This window comes from Cygnus olor, chromosome Z, assembly GCF_009769625.2.
Source record: "Cygnus olor isolate bCygOlo1 chromosome Z, bCygOlo1.pri.v2, whole genome shotgun sequence".
Taxonomy (NCBI): Eukaryota; Metazoa; Chordata; class Aves; order Anseriformes; family Anatidae; genus Cygnus; species Cygnus olor.
In genome coordinates, this window is record NC_049198.1 from 63,571,020 (window position 1) to 63,587,095 (window position 16,076).

The 16,076-nt window shown below is 43.1% G+C and overlaps 1 protein-coding gene and 1 long non-coding RNA gene across 5 annotated transcripts in view; one reads left to right on the plus strand and one right to left on the minus strand.

Moving 5' to 3' along the window:
• Positions 1–3,279: 3,279 nt before the first annotated feature.
• Positions 3,280–11,666, minus strand: LOC121061980. The gene is made up of 3 exons (XR_005815359.1): positions 10,943–11,666; positions 6,252–6,333; positions 3,280–3,645 (listed from the first exon to the last, which is right to left on the minus strand). It is a non-coding gene; the product is annotated as an uncharacterized LOC121061980 (long non-coding RNA).
• A 1,377-nt stretch (positions 11,667–13,043) lies between these two features.
• Positions 13,044–16,076, plus strand: part of DTWD2 (DTW domain containing 2) — a 94,860-nt gene continuing 91,827 nt past the window's right edge. The window contains exon 1 of one of the 4 annotated variants that reach the window (XM_040541484.1): positions 13,044–13,786. In XM_040541484.1, the coding sequence (XP_040397418.1) occupies positions 13,626–13,786 (161 nt within the window). In that variant the 5' untranslated portion in view covers positions 13,044–13,625. The remainder of the gene's footprint in view (positions 13,787–16,076) is intronic. The other 3 variants (XR_005815358.1, XM_040541482.1, XM_040541483.1) reach the window with 3 other exon arrangements.

Genomic DNA, 16,076 nt, shown 5'->3' on the forward strand with positions numbered 1-16,076 from the left:
AGTGCATAACAAACAAATTAATTTTAGGTTTGGGAAATAGTAATGTTTATAAATCCATTTTGCATAATAATATATCAAATATAGTAATGGAGTTGGAAGAAATTTAAATTTTCATGAAAGAAAGAAATGATCAGAGACTGCACGATTGTATATTGTCCTCTGCTCAGATGACTGGAGAAAATGGAAATGAAAGCACAATGTGAATCATGCACTAAATATATCAGCTCCTAATTTTGTCAGTTTTGGAGAAATCTAATGAGAAAAATACCCACAAATAGTTTATTTCCTTCATAAGGCTAGTGATCTAAGCTTCAGTCAAGCCTGGATTTTATTCACTGATTAGAAGGAACTGAGACAGTCCTGTGAGTTTTCCAAACTCTGCCACAGGTACTAAATATACACTAAATAAAAATATATGATCCTCTTTTTTGTGAATCGGGTAAGTGACATCTGATTTGGGATGTGAAGTTGATGAACAGGGACCTGTATCAATGGGTCTGAAGAGACTTTGCCAGGCAATAAACCCACAGAGCAGCCACATGGAGGGGGTGAGGAGCTCACTGGTGCCCTGTGAAGAGTGCATTCGTAGCCCTCTGTTGGACAGCCGTAAGCAGCAGCCCCTTAAGAGACTGTCAGAACTGGCAGTGGACAGGAGAAAATCAAGGAAAGAAAGGAGTGTGCCCCTTCTGCAGCCTCTCCTCCATGACCATGGTCAAATGAAATCTCTGTGTTCTTGCCCTAGGATGGCTGGGATGCTGCCCTTGTTCACAGGTGCCACGTGGAGGCACATATGGGTTTTTTAAATGTGCCTCCAGTACTTTGCTGGCAGCCTGCACCACGGCTGCAGTCAGCGCATCATGCCTCTTCAGGCTCCTCAAGGATGGGCCACATCAGGAGAGATGAGCCAGCCAGTGCAAACCAGGTTATTTTACAGCTAGAAGCTCTCTGCTAAAACTGCCTGCACTTCTCTACCTCTATGTAATGGAGATTTTTCCGTGTAGAGTGCATGCTGAGCACCTGAAGGTGGTGTAAATTCGTGCTCCCAGTAGATTAATAAACTCCTTCTCGCAGCCTTCTGACTTTGCAGTGCATACATCATCAACAAAATTTCTGTTGCACTCTAATAAAAAAACTGTCTGTGAGCCAAGGTGATCTGACGCTAAACCCTTTACAGGCTGTCTGTGAATTTCTCACCTTCATCGTATCAGCAAGGAATTTTTAATGTAAAAGCAGTTTTATTAATTTTGCAGCCGAGGATGGCACACTATTGATGGATTATGACTGTTTTCTCTTTCTCTGTTTCATAACTTTAGGTGGCAGCACCATAACAAAGGCCTTTGCTGCACATGACCACACACATTCACATGACAACAAAATCTGTGCAAGAAGCAGCTCAAGTGACAGAAAACTCCAAAATATAAAGCTTTGCATAATACCACAGAGCCACAAGCAGCACTAATCTACAATCTTTGTGCCATTTGGCTGTTGGGTGGCTTTTCTTTCAGCATTGCAGGCACAGGGTTGCTTTTAAGATTTTTTTTTCACACACGCATGTCACCTGAGCTGGCCTTGGACATGCAGGAGATTTATTCCCTCCAGCCTGTTTCCTACTGTTCACTGAAGTGCATGCTGATTTTTTTTTACCGATCTCAATGGAAAAGCACTGAGCCATCTTTTGCTATTATCTCACAGCAGCTCTCTTCACTCTGCTGGCCCCAGTGCTGTAGCATGTGACTTCGAATTCCTCTGTGTCGCAGATCACGCTTGCCATGGGAAATGAGAGGGTGTGATTATTTATAGGCCTGTTTAGCAAGGTGCTTCCAGATCCTCAAATAAAATCTGTATATACGCATGGAATTAATACTACAAAAAAATACAGCTTTCTATATTTATCTTTCAGATTTTTTTTCTTTCTGCAAAGCTGTTTACAAGGGGAATGGTTCATGCAGACCTGCAGCCAGACTCACAGCTCAGACCATAAACACGAGGCCAGGGGATAAGGCCCAGCTGTGGCTGGAGAAAAGACAGGGCTGGGAGCACCCAGCAGCACCCCTGTGCCCACGGGGAGCTGCCAGAGAGCCTGACCTGGGCTCTTCTCAGTGGGGCACGGTGGGAAGATGAGAGCCTGGCACTGGGAAACCTCTCCCCAAGAGCAGAGGTGAGTGGGGGCACGAGCTGCCCGAGCTGCCTGGGACTGTGCAGGCTCCCTGTCTGCCTGAGCAGCCTGGTCTGGCCCCAGGGCTGGCCTGCTGGCAGTAGCTCTGGACACCAGGATTTTTCTTTATAAATTAATTGGTGTCAGTTACACTTTCTGTTGCCTTGGTGAAATGAAAATTTCTGGTTACTATTTTATATTAATTAACACTTACCCTGGAGACTTTCTGTTTTTTAAGGTACAATTCTGAAGTTCAGCAGTGCCAAGCCTGGATCCTGCATCAAAGGCCAAACTTTGAAACATCTACTTGCTCCTTTATCACACTTCCCAGCAAACACTTTTTTGGATAATATCTGGGAATGCATATTTCCTGTTTAGCTCTTTAATCCCCCACTATTAGTTTAAAATCCTGACCTCTTAGAATGAACTATTAATAGACCCATCAGTGCTAAAGGTTTTTGTTTGACAAATACAGATTTATGGTGTTCTGTGAGATGATTTGTTAATAGAGCCTCTGATAATGTAATTTCAGCCTGGTGACAGATCATCATAGCACTGTCTTCCCAGGATGTAATTACTTTAGAATTTTCCTTCTATGTGTCCTGAACTCCATGAATACACTCCTTTGTCCACATCAGTACCTTTTACAATTTTCATACTTCTTATTTCTCTGTGGACCTCTCTTTTACAGTTTGTTATGCTGTGTGTGACCTCCCCATGTTTTTCAGAAGCCTGCTTAATCTTTGCACCAGCATCATTTTATTACCTTAAAGTAGGAAGTCATCAATGACACATATCTCTGAACTGAACAAGTAATATGGGCTCAGTGCGTAATTCCCCAGCTGCCTTACTAGGGCGACCTTCAAAGTGTCTGCAGTGTCTCATCTTTTGCTGTGATCTCTGCAAATTTATTCCTCATTACTTCTGACATTGGGTAATCTAAGTAAACTACTCACGCTGTAAAAGTCTATCATTTTCAAGTACAATTCTCAAATACTTTTGAAAGCATGTGTCTTATCAGGTGTCTCTTATCAATCTTTATTTCCCTGTTTACATTCTGTTATTTAGCCACACAGTAATATCCAGAGAAAAGAAAACAGTCACTGTGTATTGGGAAGCACACCATTTTATTTCTCCTTTCTGTATATTGTGAATTTCTAATTTGCTTCTACCACAAAGAATATCTCCTACTTGATTACCCCCAAGGACCACAATCAGAATCTGTAATCCTTTTTTTTTTTTTTTTTAATAAATATTTATAATGTAAAAGGCTGTTTACACTGTGCTTTGAGCTTTATTCTCATGACTAGAGAGAGGAATCCTTCTGGGAGGAGGAATCCCTGGGCAATTACCTGCTGTTCCACAGCTTCCTCAGCCAGACACATTCTGCTGCTAAAGATATACTGATGCCAGGGTGGTTTTTGTTTGTTTGTTTGGTTGGTTGGTTGGTTTGTTTTGTTCATTCCTCTACATATGCACAGTGCAAATGGCTGCCAGAAGAAAACAGAACAAAATGAAAAGATTATATTAACTATTTTTTTTATAAGTGTACAAAACAAACCAGTTCCTAACTTTAATTCCTACTAAAGAAAGTGATATCTTGAGAGAGACAAACAATTGAATTGTTTTCTTTGCTACCATGAATTTCCATATTTGCCTTTCTCATTTTTTTCCTCTCTCTCTTATTCAGCAGCTACATTTTTAGCTGCAGTGTATGCCTGAGTATCAGTGTTTAATTTGCATGAATGCCATCACCAGTGAAAGAAGCAGTTTTCTCAGGTCAGATAGTTCTAGCTAGTGTTCTTGGTTGCTCACTCCACTGCCTTCCCATCACGCCTTGTTTTCCTAATTGTTAGGTATTTTGTTTCTTCCTGTCCTGACTGCAAATTAGTGCAAATTGTTTATATATCTTCCTGCAACTGTTGCAGCGTTTTTCAGGTGTTGCACATTGTTTGCAGCTGTGCAGCTTCTCTTCTGAGAAGTTTCCTGTCTTTTCAAGCTCTGTAGCACAGTCTACTTAGTGTAGTTGTATTTTTTCCCTCAAACGTTTTATTCCTAGGAAATTTGTTTTTCCACCTCACACACCTAGAGAGATCGATAAAGGTTAGTCTATGTCTTCCACCAATCTTTCCCACATTTTGGATCCTCGAGTTTTCTTTCTTCCTGGATCCATTTTTATATTCAGAGTGGAGGATTTATATTCAGAGGGGAGGTTGGAACATGTGGGCCATGGGCTGTTGATCCACAGCCTGCATCTGTGGCAGTCTTGACAGCTCTGCACTGGCTGCGCCTCACTGGGGCACTGCTCCATCGTTTTGAGCCAGCTCCAGGTAGTGGCCTTTCAGCCTGCATTATATGGCAAGTTCAGAGCAGAGTCCTGGAACAAAAATGGTGCCAGAAGGCTCTTTTGTCTTCTCCCAAAGATTTCACAGCTCCCACTGATTTCAGAGCAGGCTCTGATCCTCCTGAGGATGTGCTTGTTGTTGGAGCGTCGGCCTATTGCTGTGAGCCAAGCTCCCTCTTAATGGACAATTCTATAAAATACAAATATATGCCTTAAACTCACAAACCTGGTGTTCCTTAATATGGAAACTCCCTCATAATATCCACATACACCTCTGCCTCCAGTTTCCTTGTGCTATTTTTAATGATTTTGCCATCCTGTTGTCTATGATGCTATACAAAATAGCCTTTCCCTCCTTCTCTGTTTTCCCCTTCCTTCCTCTGCAGCCTCAGGACTAACATCAGGCGCCTACACAGGGCAGCTCGGTTTAGGAGTGATTCCCAGTGTGCAAATGCACCCTGCCACTCCATTCACCCCGAGCACAGCCTGCTGTCCATGCTGAGGCAGTGTCGGGCAGAAATGGTCCCAGCATCCTTCTAAGCAAATCCCTCTTGTGGCTGGTTGCAAGGCCAGAGGGGATCTGCAGACTGCCAGAGTCGAGGTTGCTGACAGAAGATGATATTGATGCCACGTCCTGGTCTGTGAGGTACATTGCCCTAGGAGGTACATTGCAGGGCCATTATGTCTACATTGCATCAGGGTCTGCACTGACATAATTATTTTAGGTATTGATCATGCCTCCTGCAATACCTACCAAGCAGATGGTAGAGCTGCAGTAGCCCGTAATAGTCAGTGCTAACACAACTATTTACTACTCAATGCCACTCCATGAAACTCCATATTTAGGTTATTTAGCTTTGTTCAAAGTCTGCTCTGGAAATGTTAAAACTTCTTGGGAGAAGAGATTCAATCCAGACCAAGGAAAAGAATCTAGGCAGAGTCTGGGAAAGCATTCAAATTACTCCATTTAAAAGGAAACTGGATGCTCAGCAAAATCTAAAGATCTCTAAAATAAATAAAGCATTTTATTTTTACTCTCTCTAATTTGCTAACTACAGGAAGAAAAAACATGTTTTGCTTGACAGTACTTTTTATTATGCAAACAGCTCTTTGTAGGGGAAACAGGCCCATGAACTTCAGTGAAAGCTTCCTTAAATGCCTGACATCATTAACGATATTGTTGGGAGGATGAAGGATTGGCAAGTGTAAACAGGAGTACCCAAGATGACTAAAAGCAACGCAAAAACAGAATCACAACCCAAGATGATTCAGCACAGATAACCACAGGGCACAGTATCACATCATGTATCACCACTAATATTTTGTCTAAAAATGCCCTTAGTTGTTTGCATGCATCCATTTAACAATTAAGGCTCAAATGTAAGAATAAATATCAGCTTAAGGGTATGGCTGTGATAGATGCAGTGTGTCTCAACATGGAAGATGGGGATTAGAGACAGTACATCTGCACTGCTAGACACAGAGTGAGAGGGCTGATTTGCCCTGTGGCAGTGAGCAGGAAGCACCCAGGAAAGGCCCTGGCCAGCAGCAGGTGGCACCCTGAATCATCCCCCCAAATGCACTTGCCAGTGCAGAGGAGAATAAGATCTGCTTTGCTCTGTACTTGTCTGAATCAGACATGGTTTTGTTCAAATTTCCTTCTGCTGGAAGTGTATGTCTTGTAAATACACCTTAGTTTCTGTGCCATGTACTATTTTTACCTCTTCTAATGCAATGCATGAGGCTACTAACCTTAAAGTAACCAGTGCAGGCTGGTTGCATGTTTGCCCCTCTCACCCTTTGCTGTGGCCTGTCCTCAGACTGTAGTGTAGGCCTACAAGAGAGGGCAGATAATCTGCAGATAACATATAATAGTAATTTAGGGTTTGATCTGTAGGCAGTGGCTCTGTGTGAATATCTGTTTGGAATAAAAGAGCTTTTCTGTCTTGCCGCGCACTTTCGCATCTGTCAATAATTTTCCTGAGCAGTGTACAGATGAAGCTGTGAAAGACAGATGCTCACATTTTCCAGACTGATAGTCTTATTCCATTGTGCTTTACAACAATTCTCAGCTGAATCTTCTGTGCCACTGCCGTTACCTGAGGCTTTTATACCATTTCATGTAGACTTGCCAAGGAGTCTGTGTTTATGGGAGCAGGAAAACAGATCTATGGAAGGTATCGTGCGGCTGCTCTGTGAAATTTCCCAGACTAAGCAATGGCAAGATGCTGCTAAGCACATGGGCATGAGTAAAATTACCCTGACATTTCCCCTCTGAATTGTCATGTTCTCCAAATGACCCAAACCTCTTGGATTTAAAAAGAGAGCTACTTCCTTTTTTTTTTTTTTTTTGGAGGTACATTCTTACAGCTATGAATAAATCACATGCACCACCTCTCTTGTTTGTTTATACTGTTCTGATAGATGGAACACTAAACAATATGCATGTTACATTGCAAGACAAATACTGTTTGGACTTCTTTCATCCTTTAACTTTTTTGCTTGGATATTTGGAACAAAGGCAGTGCAGCTACTCTTATTGTGGTAGATGGAGCAGGGAGTAGTATTCACTTGTGACTTTCCACAGCTGCCTCCTTTGCCCACATAGGAAAGGGCACACCACTACTGGAACCAAAGCAGAAAACACTAAAGAAATAGAGTAATTGTGATCTCTCTTTTCTCCCTGTGATGTGCCCTTCTGCATCAGCTGAAGGGGCAGGTACAGGTGACTCCATCAGTGCTTGTCAACCTTCCAGAGACACCTAAAGTGTGGGAGTCACCACTGGGGCATGCTGAAAACAAACTGTTTCATAAGCACTCTAAAACTTCAAAGCTGTGGGGACATATTGACTCTTTCATGCAGTACTTTAGCTGATACCACTTCAAAGGCTGCCTCTCTCCTGCTTATTTCAGTATCTCCATCACTTAATTTCACCTGTTTCATTCTGCATTTGCTCTTTGTACTTTCAGCTGGATTTTATAGCTACCAAATGACAGATCAAGATTATAAGACCAGCTATACTTGTGTCTATACAGTGCATAGGTTTTGATTTTTGAATCCGATTTTAGGCAGGGATTTTCAAATTAGCAAGAGTTGGTTATTACTGCAATGTGTTCCAGGTCACCTGAGTTGCAATTGCAGGCTGCAGTTACAGGTTTAGTAATTATAATTACCCCTGTTACTAACCCAGTATCAGGAATGAGGCCATGGCACAATCAGCAGAAGGACTGTTACCAAACTTTCAGACCAGTGCTTAAAAAACTGTCTTTAAAGATGTCTTTACATTTTACAAATACTCACTTTTTTTTTTTCCTAGAAGAAAAGAATAAAAATGAATGACCTGTTATATAATGTGTTTCATTTACCTTGGATGCACGGTCTAAGCTGTTTCAAACAAGGAGATGACTCTTGCATGTGAACTCATAAAATATGAAATGTTATGAAATTCCATACCAGTTTCTTATTGAAAATATGAGAACTACTTGCAATATATAAAGATGAAAGCAACTGAGAAGGTAGCTAATTTTTAGACACATAAAATCTGTGAGCCAACTTTGGCATCCAAAATAATACCGTAATGTATTTCTCCAAATTATTTTCTCTTCCACACCCTATGCAACCTGCAGCGCTAAGCGTGAGCACGTCCCGATTGCACAGAACAGCGCGCCACCACCCGGGCAGCAGCACACACCCAGTAAAGCAGTTTGTTTTTCCTGGCATGTGCGTTTCTAGTGCTGTTTTGCCTTTTTACCGACACCGGAGATCTGAACGATGCTAGCAGGGAGGGAGACGTGTTTCGGTCTGCAAGAAGGGGGTGCCTCACCCAGCTGCAGCCCGCCTGCCAGCATAAATTCGTCGGCATGGGCTGCTCCCAAATGATGGGCTTTTTCCTCTCCTCCTCGTTCCTCCTTCCTGCACACTTACGCCAGCACTAATACCTGGCTGGCCAAAGAGCAAACTGCACTGATCTGCCTGAAAATAAACCAGAGGGACAAACTTGCTGGGTGTCTGTGTGGCCACATGTCCTCGTGTCACCACACGGGGAGATAGGGAGTGTGGTAAGAAAGGCAAGATCACCACTTTTGGCAGCAGCAACAATTTACAGACATCTTCAAATTATGTGTCACATTTAGAAATATGCTATGACTCTTAAAGTTTGCTAAATATGTGGAGGCTTGAACAATGTGCCCGTTCAAGCTTGATGGAAGATGACTGGAGGAAGCCAGCTGTCAGCATCATCTAAGACCTGCTCCACTGCCAGCACCCACCAGTCTCTGAGGTGGAACAAGGAGAGGAAGACTGGTTTTCCTCCACTTTTGTTTTACTGACAACTCAAGGTGTGCATGCTTGTTGAAAACTCTCACTAGGACGTGTAATTCACTGTTAAAAGTGATTGTCTTACTGGGCACAAATACTTGAAGAGCCCTTGTCACCTGCCCACCAAACACACAATGCTGAAGTCGATTGCCAACAGCCATGCAAGTGTTTGGGTATTTATTGAATTCCTTAGGAGTAACTATCATTCTGCATAATTTGCATCATTCTGTAGTAACAAATACAAGCAAAATGCTCAAATGCTCTTTTTCAGAAATATCTGCTGGTGTAATTCTGCCTGTGCCAGAGACTTCAGACTCTGCCAGTCATTTGCAAGTGACGAATGATGCCTGCAGAACTCTGTTGTCACAGACCAGTCTTCAGGCTCGTAAGTGATTCTGTCTTTGAAATGAGACTAAACAATGTAAGCCACCATGGCTAAACCAGTTGATACTTAAAAAACAAAGCTGTAGTCTGTACTGGTATTTGTCTTGCCCCAGTGCTTTCCATCTTCTTGGAAGATAAATACTGTAATGTAAGTAGCTTTAAATAATTTAGTTAAAATTAGTTCCAATGAAGATTCCCTAAAAGAATGGAGTGCTGTAAGACTGACAGAAGAAATAGTGATACCCATAACACGCATCAGTCTACACTGTTACCTTTGCAAAATGGGAGATAGTTATCCCTAAATGAAAGGGAGAAGGAGGAAAAACACTTCCTCATATTTACTGCATGTGGGAACATGTAAACCAACAGTGTTGTGGTGTAGTAGTTATCTTGTGAAGTCACACCCTTGTTATTCCATGGTAGCTCATTTGTGTAGTCATAACCTAAAATCAAGGTGTACATACAGGAGCTACTGTGAGGCAGCTGAGATGAAATAGTTATTTTGAGCTATTTCCTCGCATGGAAATAGTTCATAACAGCTTTTTCTTACAGAGTGTCTCCAGGCTGTAGAGAAAAAAAAAGTTTGAATGGATCAACATTGTTATTCTCCAAATCCTGTGATTCTGAGAGGGAAACAAACTTGTGGAAAGTCTCTCTCTCTCAGCAAACAATGCAGAAGAGAGGAGTTAAAAAACAACAGCCAGCTCTGCAGAAAAACTTTCATCAGACAAAATAAAGGAATAGTCACTGTTACAAAGCATTTTGGACATGGTTGCACAAATTTTAGCCCTTATGTTAACAAAAAAAAATGCAGATGAAAAATAAGGAACAAACAGGATGTTTCTGTTGCTGCTGCTGTTCCTTTGGTATGTAAAAGACATTTCCAACCACTTGGTAATGACTAAAACAGCTGAAATGAATTCTGTGTTTTTCAAGTCACTTGCTGTCAGTTGTTACAAAGCAGTAAGTTATCAGAAATGACAGACAAGTCCAAAGACTTTAAATAGAAAATCTGAAGCTCACAAACTCAACAGATGGAGACACATGACACGTTCTACATCATTACATTGTTCTTTTTTCAGTACTGCATGGCTAAATCATTTTTACAGGTTTTTTTTTTTTTTTTGTATGTGTAATCCTTAGCTGCCCAGGCAAACAAACGGGATAGGATGGTTTACTCCCAGCTTTTGCATTGTAACTCAATTATATTACGGCACATCCCAGTATGGATATTGTCAGACTCAGCTTTTGCTCTTGAGCCTCACAGCATCTCTGCATGTGGAAAAATACAACGCCTCCAGTAGAACTTGTCACAAAATCCTTGTTGGGAGGTTGGAGTTGTGTTATACTGACCAGCTGGCTTGTCCCATTAAACCCTTCTTTTTGCTTCAAAAAGGCCTGCATTAAGCAGTGGGCTGGCAAATCTGGTCAGCATGTGCTTGAGTCAAACAGAAATAAAGCTCTTTCCCAGAACTCACCAGTTCCTCGTTCTGAGTAGTTCAGATGCTCCCAAACCTGTCTGGCATGTACCAATTGTCATCCACTGAGGTGTTTACCAACATAGCTCATGCACCCCCTTACCTAATATACTGGCTTCTATATGTCCATGTAGGCTTCTGTTCACAAATGTTCCCATCTTAGAAGGTGCTTTGCAAATGTCATTTTTCTTTATAAAAAACACCTGCCTTCTGTTGTGAGAAGCTGTGATAGAAAAAAATGAAAACAAACAAAAAAAACCCACCTTTCTCACTGCAGCATGAATGTTTGTGTGAGTATCTCCTAGCCCACATTTTCCAACCATGTTTCCACTTGTGACTGCGCTTCCAGTGCTACTGCCTCTGAATTTGGTTCACTGTCCTCTGTGCCGCTCAGTTCCCCAGGCTTGCTGGCAGTGTGCTGAGACAGCAGCTTAGCCAGTCGTGGCTTCCAAGCTCTGCCTCCACGTTTGCACCCTACACTTGGTGCTGACGCTGGTGCCCCTGCTGGGAGCCTGTTCAGGCAGTTCATCCTGCTTAGCTGCTGGCTTTTGGAGCAACCCTGTGAATGTATAGCTACGCATGGGGGTGGGCGGGAAAGAAAAAGAAGCCCGAATTCAACATTTGTGAGCCACCATGAAAGCATATTCTGTGTGAGGCTGTAGCTTTTGCAAAAGCAGGTCATAAGCTCAGCAGAATTTCATATGCCTTGTGTTGGTACTTGAAACCACGAGTTGAGACAGGGAGTAGAAATGTGGTGCTTTGCACCGAACTGGCTAAAGCTGCTGGGGAACACCTGCCATTTGAGTATGCTGGTTTGAAAACTGCTGCCCTGGAAAAGTGGCTTCTTCACATCTCCTGGAAACAAATGTATGTTAAATTGAACTTATCCAGAGGACTTTTCTGGGTACCCTACTGGTAACAGCAAGAAGTGTAACTTGTTCTTACTTGGTATGGGCAAATCCTAGAATAAATGTGAACTGATTTACATAATAATGCAGAAGAGATTGGACACGTAGAGGAATGGTACTTTCCATAAAATATAATGGACTTTCCATAATCCGGTGAGTCTATAGATAGTCACCAAACATGTGATCACTCACAGTCCCAAAAAAGGGAACAGTGCAGTACATGAAGGAGTATTAAGTGCAGATAAGAAGCTCCCAGTCATGCTGTCAACTGAGTTGGTGAATTTACAGATTGCAAACATAGATCCAAAGAGATGCTGTGAGTTTCTCAGGTCTCCAATAGGAGGGGGGAGGTGTTAATTTGGATTGGGGTATGCACAGCAAATACTCAAGGTAGTTATGCATTGAAGTTGTAGTATGGACATATCTTCCATATTAGTCTGCAAAAAAATGATTATCAGGAAGTCTTAAAAAATATTTACCTTTTTGCCTCTATCTTTAATATTGAGACATTTCTCTTAAACTTTAGACTCTTTGGCTTAGAAATTGTGCTTCTGCATTGCTTTGTTTTAAATAACTATTTGGTGTCAGATTTGTAGTTTGCTGGCCTGTAATTAGAGAAGTTACTGGTCTGTTAATTTCTGGTACAATGTGTAAATAACAAATACTAACTCTGTTCCACAGAAAGCTAGGGTCGGGCTGGTTTTAAATTCCTTTTGTGTTTGTTTGTAGTCCAGAACAGCAGTGTTCTCATAACAGGAACCCACTAAATTCAGACATACGTTTTAGGCATGGGTAGTTTATCCCAGCTTGGTCTTGTACCAACATTTTGCTTTGCCTTAAACTACCCACTTTGCTTTTCAGATGGATATATACAAGAAACACTATATTTGTCTGCTTAGCCTGTGGCTCATCTCTGCTACATTCGCCCATTCCCTCATCAATAAAATCACCCCATCTACCTTTATTATTACATTTATTTTACGCATCTGTCAGTATATTAATTTTCTTCTGTGTGTGTATCAGACTAGAGTGGTTTACAATGGTTTGTTTTTAAGCTTATGACTGAGGCTGATTATCCTTACAAGATTTGCTCTTTGTGGACTCCCATGGGACGCTGTGTGCATGCTCCTACCAGTAGCACTGCATGGGAAACTCTTTTTGGCAATTGGAAGGGTGAAGATGACCCTGGGCTAACTTAACAATACTCTTTCTCCTGTCCACTACAGTGGCATTACTTCTAATAATTAAGTCAAAATAAATCCTTTGCAGTTTATACCAATGTGTCTTGTGACAACACTGTCCTTCAGTTAAGGGAAAACTGAACCCTTTTTACCTCTGTTGGCCTCCAAGCCCATATTAGGTAGCATATAATATTTGCAGTAAGTAGCTTTGTAATTTTAAATTTGCAAAGCAGATTATTGAATTTACACTAATTTTACAGCCAGCTTCAGAAACCCAATTCTTTTGACTAAAATGCATTCTAGTAGGAAGAAATTGAATACATGTGTATTGTAAGCAACAAACTACAAAAATAAACAAATAAATAAATGGAAAACATCTTGTGTGTGTACCTAGTACCAGCAAGTCTAAACTATACCAAATGGCTCTGAAGATTTTAAATATGTAGAAATGTTTTATATGCTCAACAGAAAATATGACAACTGGACAACTCAGTTGATACTTTCAGGAGAGGATCTTCTGTACGCAGACTCATTAACTACCGTACGCCAGTTGTTTTCTGAGGTCAACTGCAACAACTTTGGTGACAAATTTTTTACTTTATAACTGGTCCGGCAGCCCCAAGCCTTGGCTCGGCTGGACTGGATGACCGCAGGGCTCTTCTCCAACCTGCCCGTCTCTGAAACCCAAAACACGCCGCATCGGGGCGATGCCGATGCGGTCGCCCCGCACCTCACCGCGCCCGCCATAAGGCTTCTGCGGCGCGGGAGAGGCGGGGCAAATGGCGGGCGGCGCCTCTCCCTGACCGCCGGCGCCCCCCGGCGGCGGTAGCGGGCACCGGCCCCCCTCTACGCCCGGCATGGAGCGATGCGGCGGCACCAGCGCTGCTGGCCCGTCCCCGTCCCGGTCCCCGTCCCCGTCCCCGTCCCCGTCCCCGCCCGAGGACCGCGAATGCTGCGCGGGGCTGTGGGAGCTGCCGGTGGAGCGCTGCGAGAGGCGGCCGGAGTGTGGCCGCTGCAGGTGAGGCGCGGCGAGGAGCCGGCGGCAGCGGGAGGGGAGCCGGAGATGGCGGCCGCCGCTGCGGGCCGGGCCTGGCTCCGCCGGGCCGGGGCGGGCTGGGGCGGGGCGGGGCGGGGCACGGCACAGCGCAGGCGGCCTCAACGGCCGGCCCCCGCCCCGCCCCGCCGCTCGGAGGCTGCGCTGAGAGGCTGGGAGGTGCCTGCTGAAGGGTCTTGGTGAGTGTTGTTGCTGCTCCGAAGTTGTGATCCCTGCGTTGGGAAACGGCTTCCCCGCTGCTGGCAGTGAGGGCAGCAGGCATTTGTGTGGGGTTTCTGCGGATTTAGGGACGCTGGGTGAGAGCTGCTGTTGTGTTTTTATAGAATCATTAGTGTTGGAAAAGACCTTCGAGATCATCTGGTCCAACCATCCTCTTACCACCAATGTCACCCACTAAACCATGTCCCTAAGCACCACGTCCAGCCTCTCCTTGAACACCCCAAGGGACGGTGACTCCACTACCTCCCTGGGCAACCCATTTCAGTGCCTGACCACTCTTTCTGAGAAGAAATGCAGTCCCCCATTGTTTTCACCCACAGCGTAAATCTGGCTGTTCCAGCCCAAAGCCTCTCCTCGCACACTGTGGACATGGGGAACCTTGTCCAGGTTGCCCAGGCCTCACCCAGGTCAGGGTGGGCAGGGGACTCTGGTGTCCTCTATGCGACATGCAGAGAGCAGCCAGGCTTTGGGTACTGTGCCACATGCAGCTTGAAGGCAAGAAACTACCAACACCTAACAGTTTTTAGGTAATTCTAAAATCCGTTCACACTCTGGGATGTGGAGGGGTTAATACAGCTTGGTGGGAACTCAGGTTTTTCGAGCTGTCAGTGACTTCTGATTTACAGAAATACGATGTAACCAGGCTAGATGTATATATATCCTTCTCGTGTAGTGACTGGGCAATACCTCAGTGGCTCCTGAAGGAAAAAATCTGTGCAAAACCACTAAATAAAATATTTTCTATTACCTGTATTTATTTGATGCGTTTCTGTTGATTGGCAAAACAAATAGAGAGGCATCTAATTTTATGAAGTGTAGGTGTAGTCACTGTAAAGTAAAGCTCTTCAAAACTTAAGAATTCAGGAGATCATTTTTGGTGAGGTTCCTGTAAATAGGTCTTGTAAATGTTCCTTAAATGAAAGTTGATGAGGTTTACTAGCAGATCTGCTATGTAAACATTCTGATGTTATGTCTAATTTTGACTTCATTGCAAATGTATGTATAGTGTCAGTCATAACATTTGTAAGTGTAAAGTTAGCTGTTTAAAAAAAACAAACATGGGTAAAAGTTGATGGCCAAGGTAAAAACTGGACAGATGAATGACTTTCCTTTTGCTACTCTCATTTTCTTCAGCAATTTTAGCTCAGGGGGCTTCTTGAGCCAGATTTGGCTTTGTGATTAATATGCTCCAGTAGATTGTTTTCCTGCTGTGCATGAATGTAAATGTAAAGTTCTTGTATCCACAACGTCTTGTTGGCAAAAAGACACCTCAGGCCTACAAAACCCAAATTGGAAGAATTATCTGTTTTTGTTTATTTTGATTCTGGCTTTTACCTTCTTTTGCACGCAACATTCAAGGTGTGAGGGAGCTGGAGATTTGCACCTTGGGTAATGTGTTTCTGTTTATTCTTGTGAGGACCCTTCCTCATGCTGTGACTGCATAGTTTCCTGGTAACCTTTTGGTAAGGGACTTTGTTAAATGCCTTTTGGAAGATCCAGGTTGGTTTTTAAGAACTAGAACACCCTCATCTACATGTTTGTTGACCGTTTCTGAGGTCTTCAGTAGTTTTGAAAAGCAGGATTTCCTTTTGCAAAAGACATGCTAATTCTTCCCACGTAAATCACAGAATTTTGTGAGTGTCCACTAACTGTATTTTAATTATAGTTTCTGCTTATGTGAAGTTTTATCTGTGGTAGATTTTTAAGTTTTCTCACATTTGCTATTTCTAGTCCTGAGGGGTCAAGGAACTGTGAAATGAGAGTTAACCTACTGTCTGTCATTCAGCCAGTTAACCTTGAGTTCTTCTGTAATGCCTGTCCTGGTTTCAGTTAGGACAGAGTTAATTTTCCTCGTAGTAGCTGGTAGGGTGCTATGTTTTGGATTAGGATGAGAAGAGCGCTGATAACATGCTGATGTTTTAATTGTTGTAGAGCAGTGCTTACACCAAGCCAAGGACTTTTCAGCTTCTCGCTCTGTCCTGCTAGCGAGCAGGCTAGGGATGCAGCAGGAGCTGGGAGGGGACAGACCCAGGAC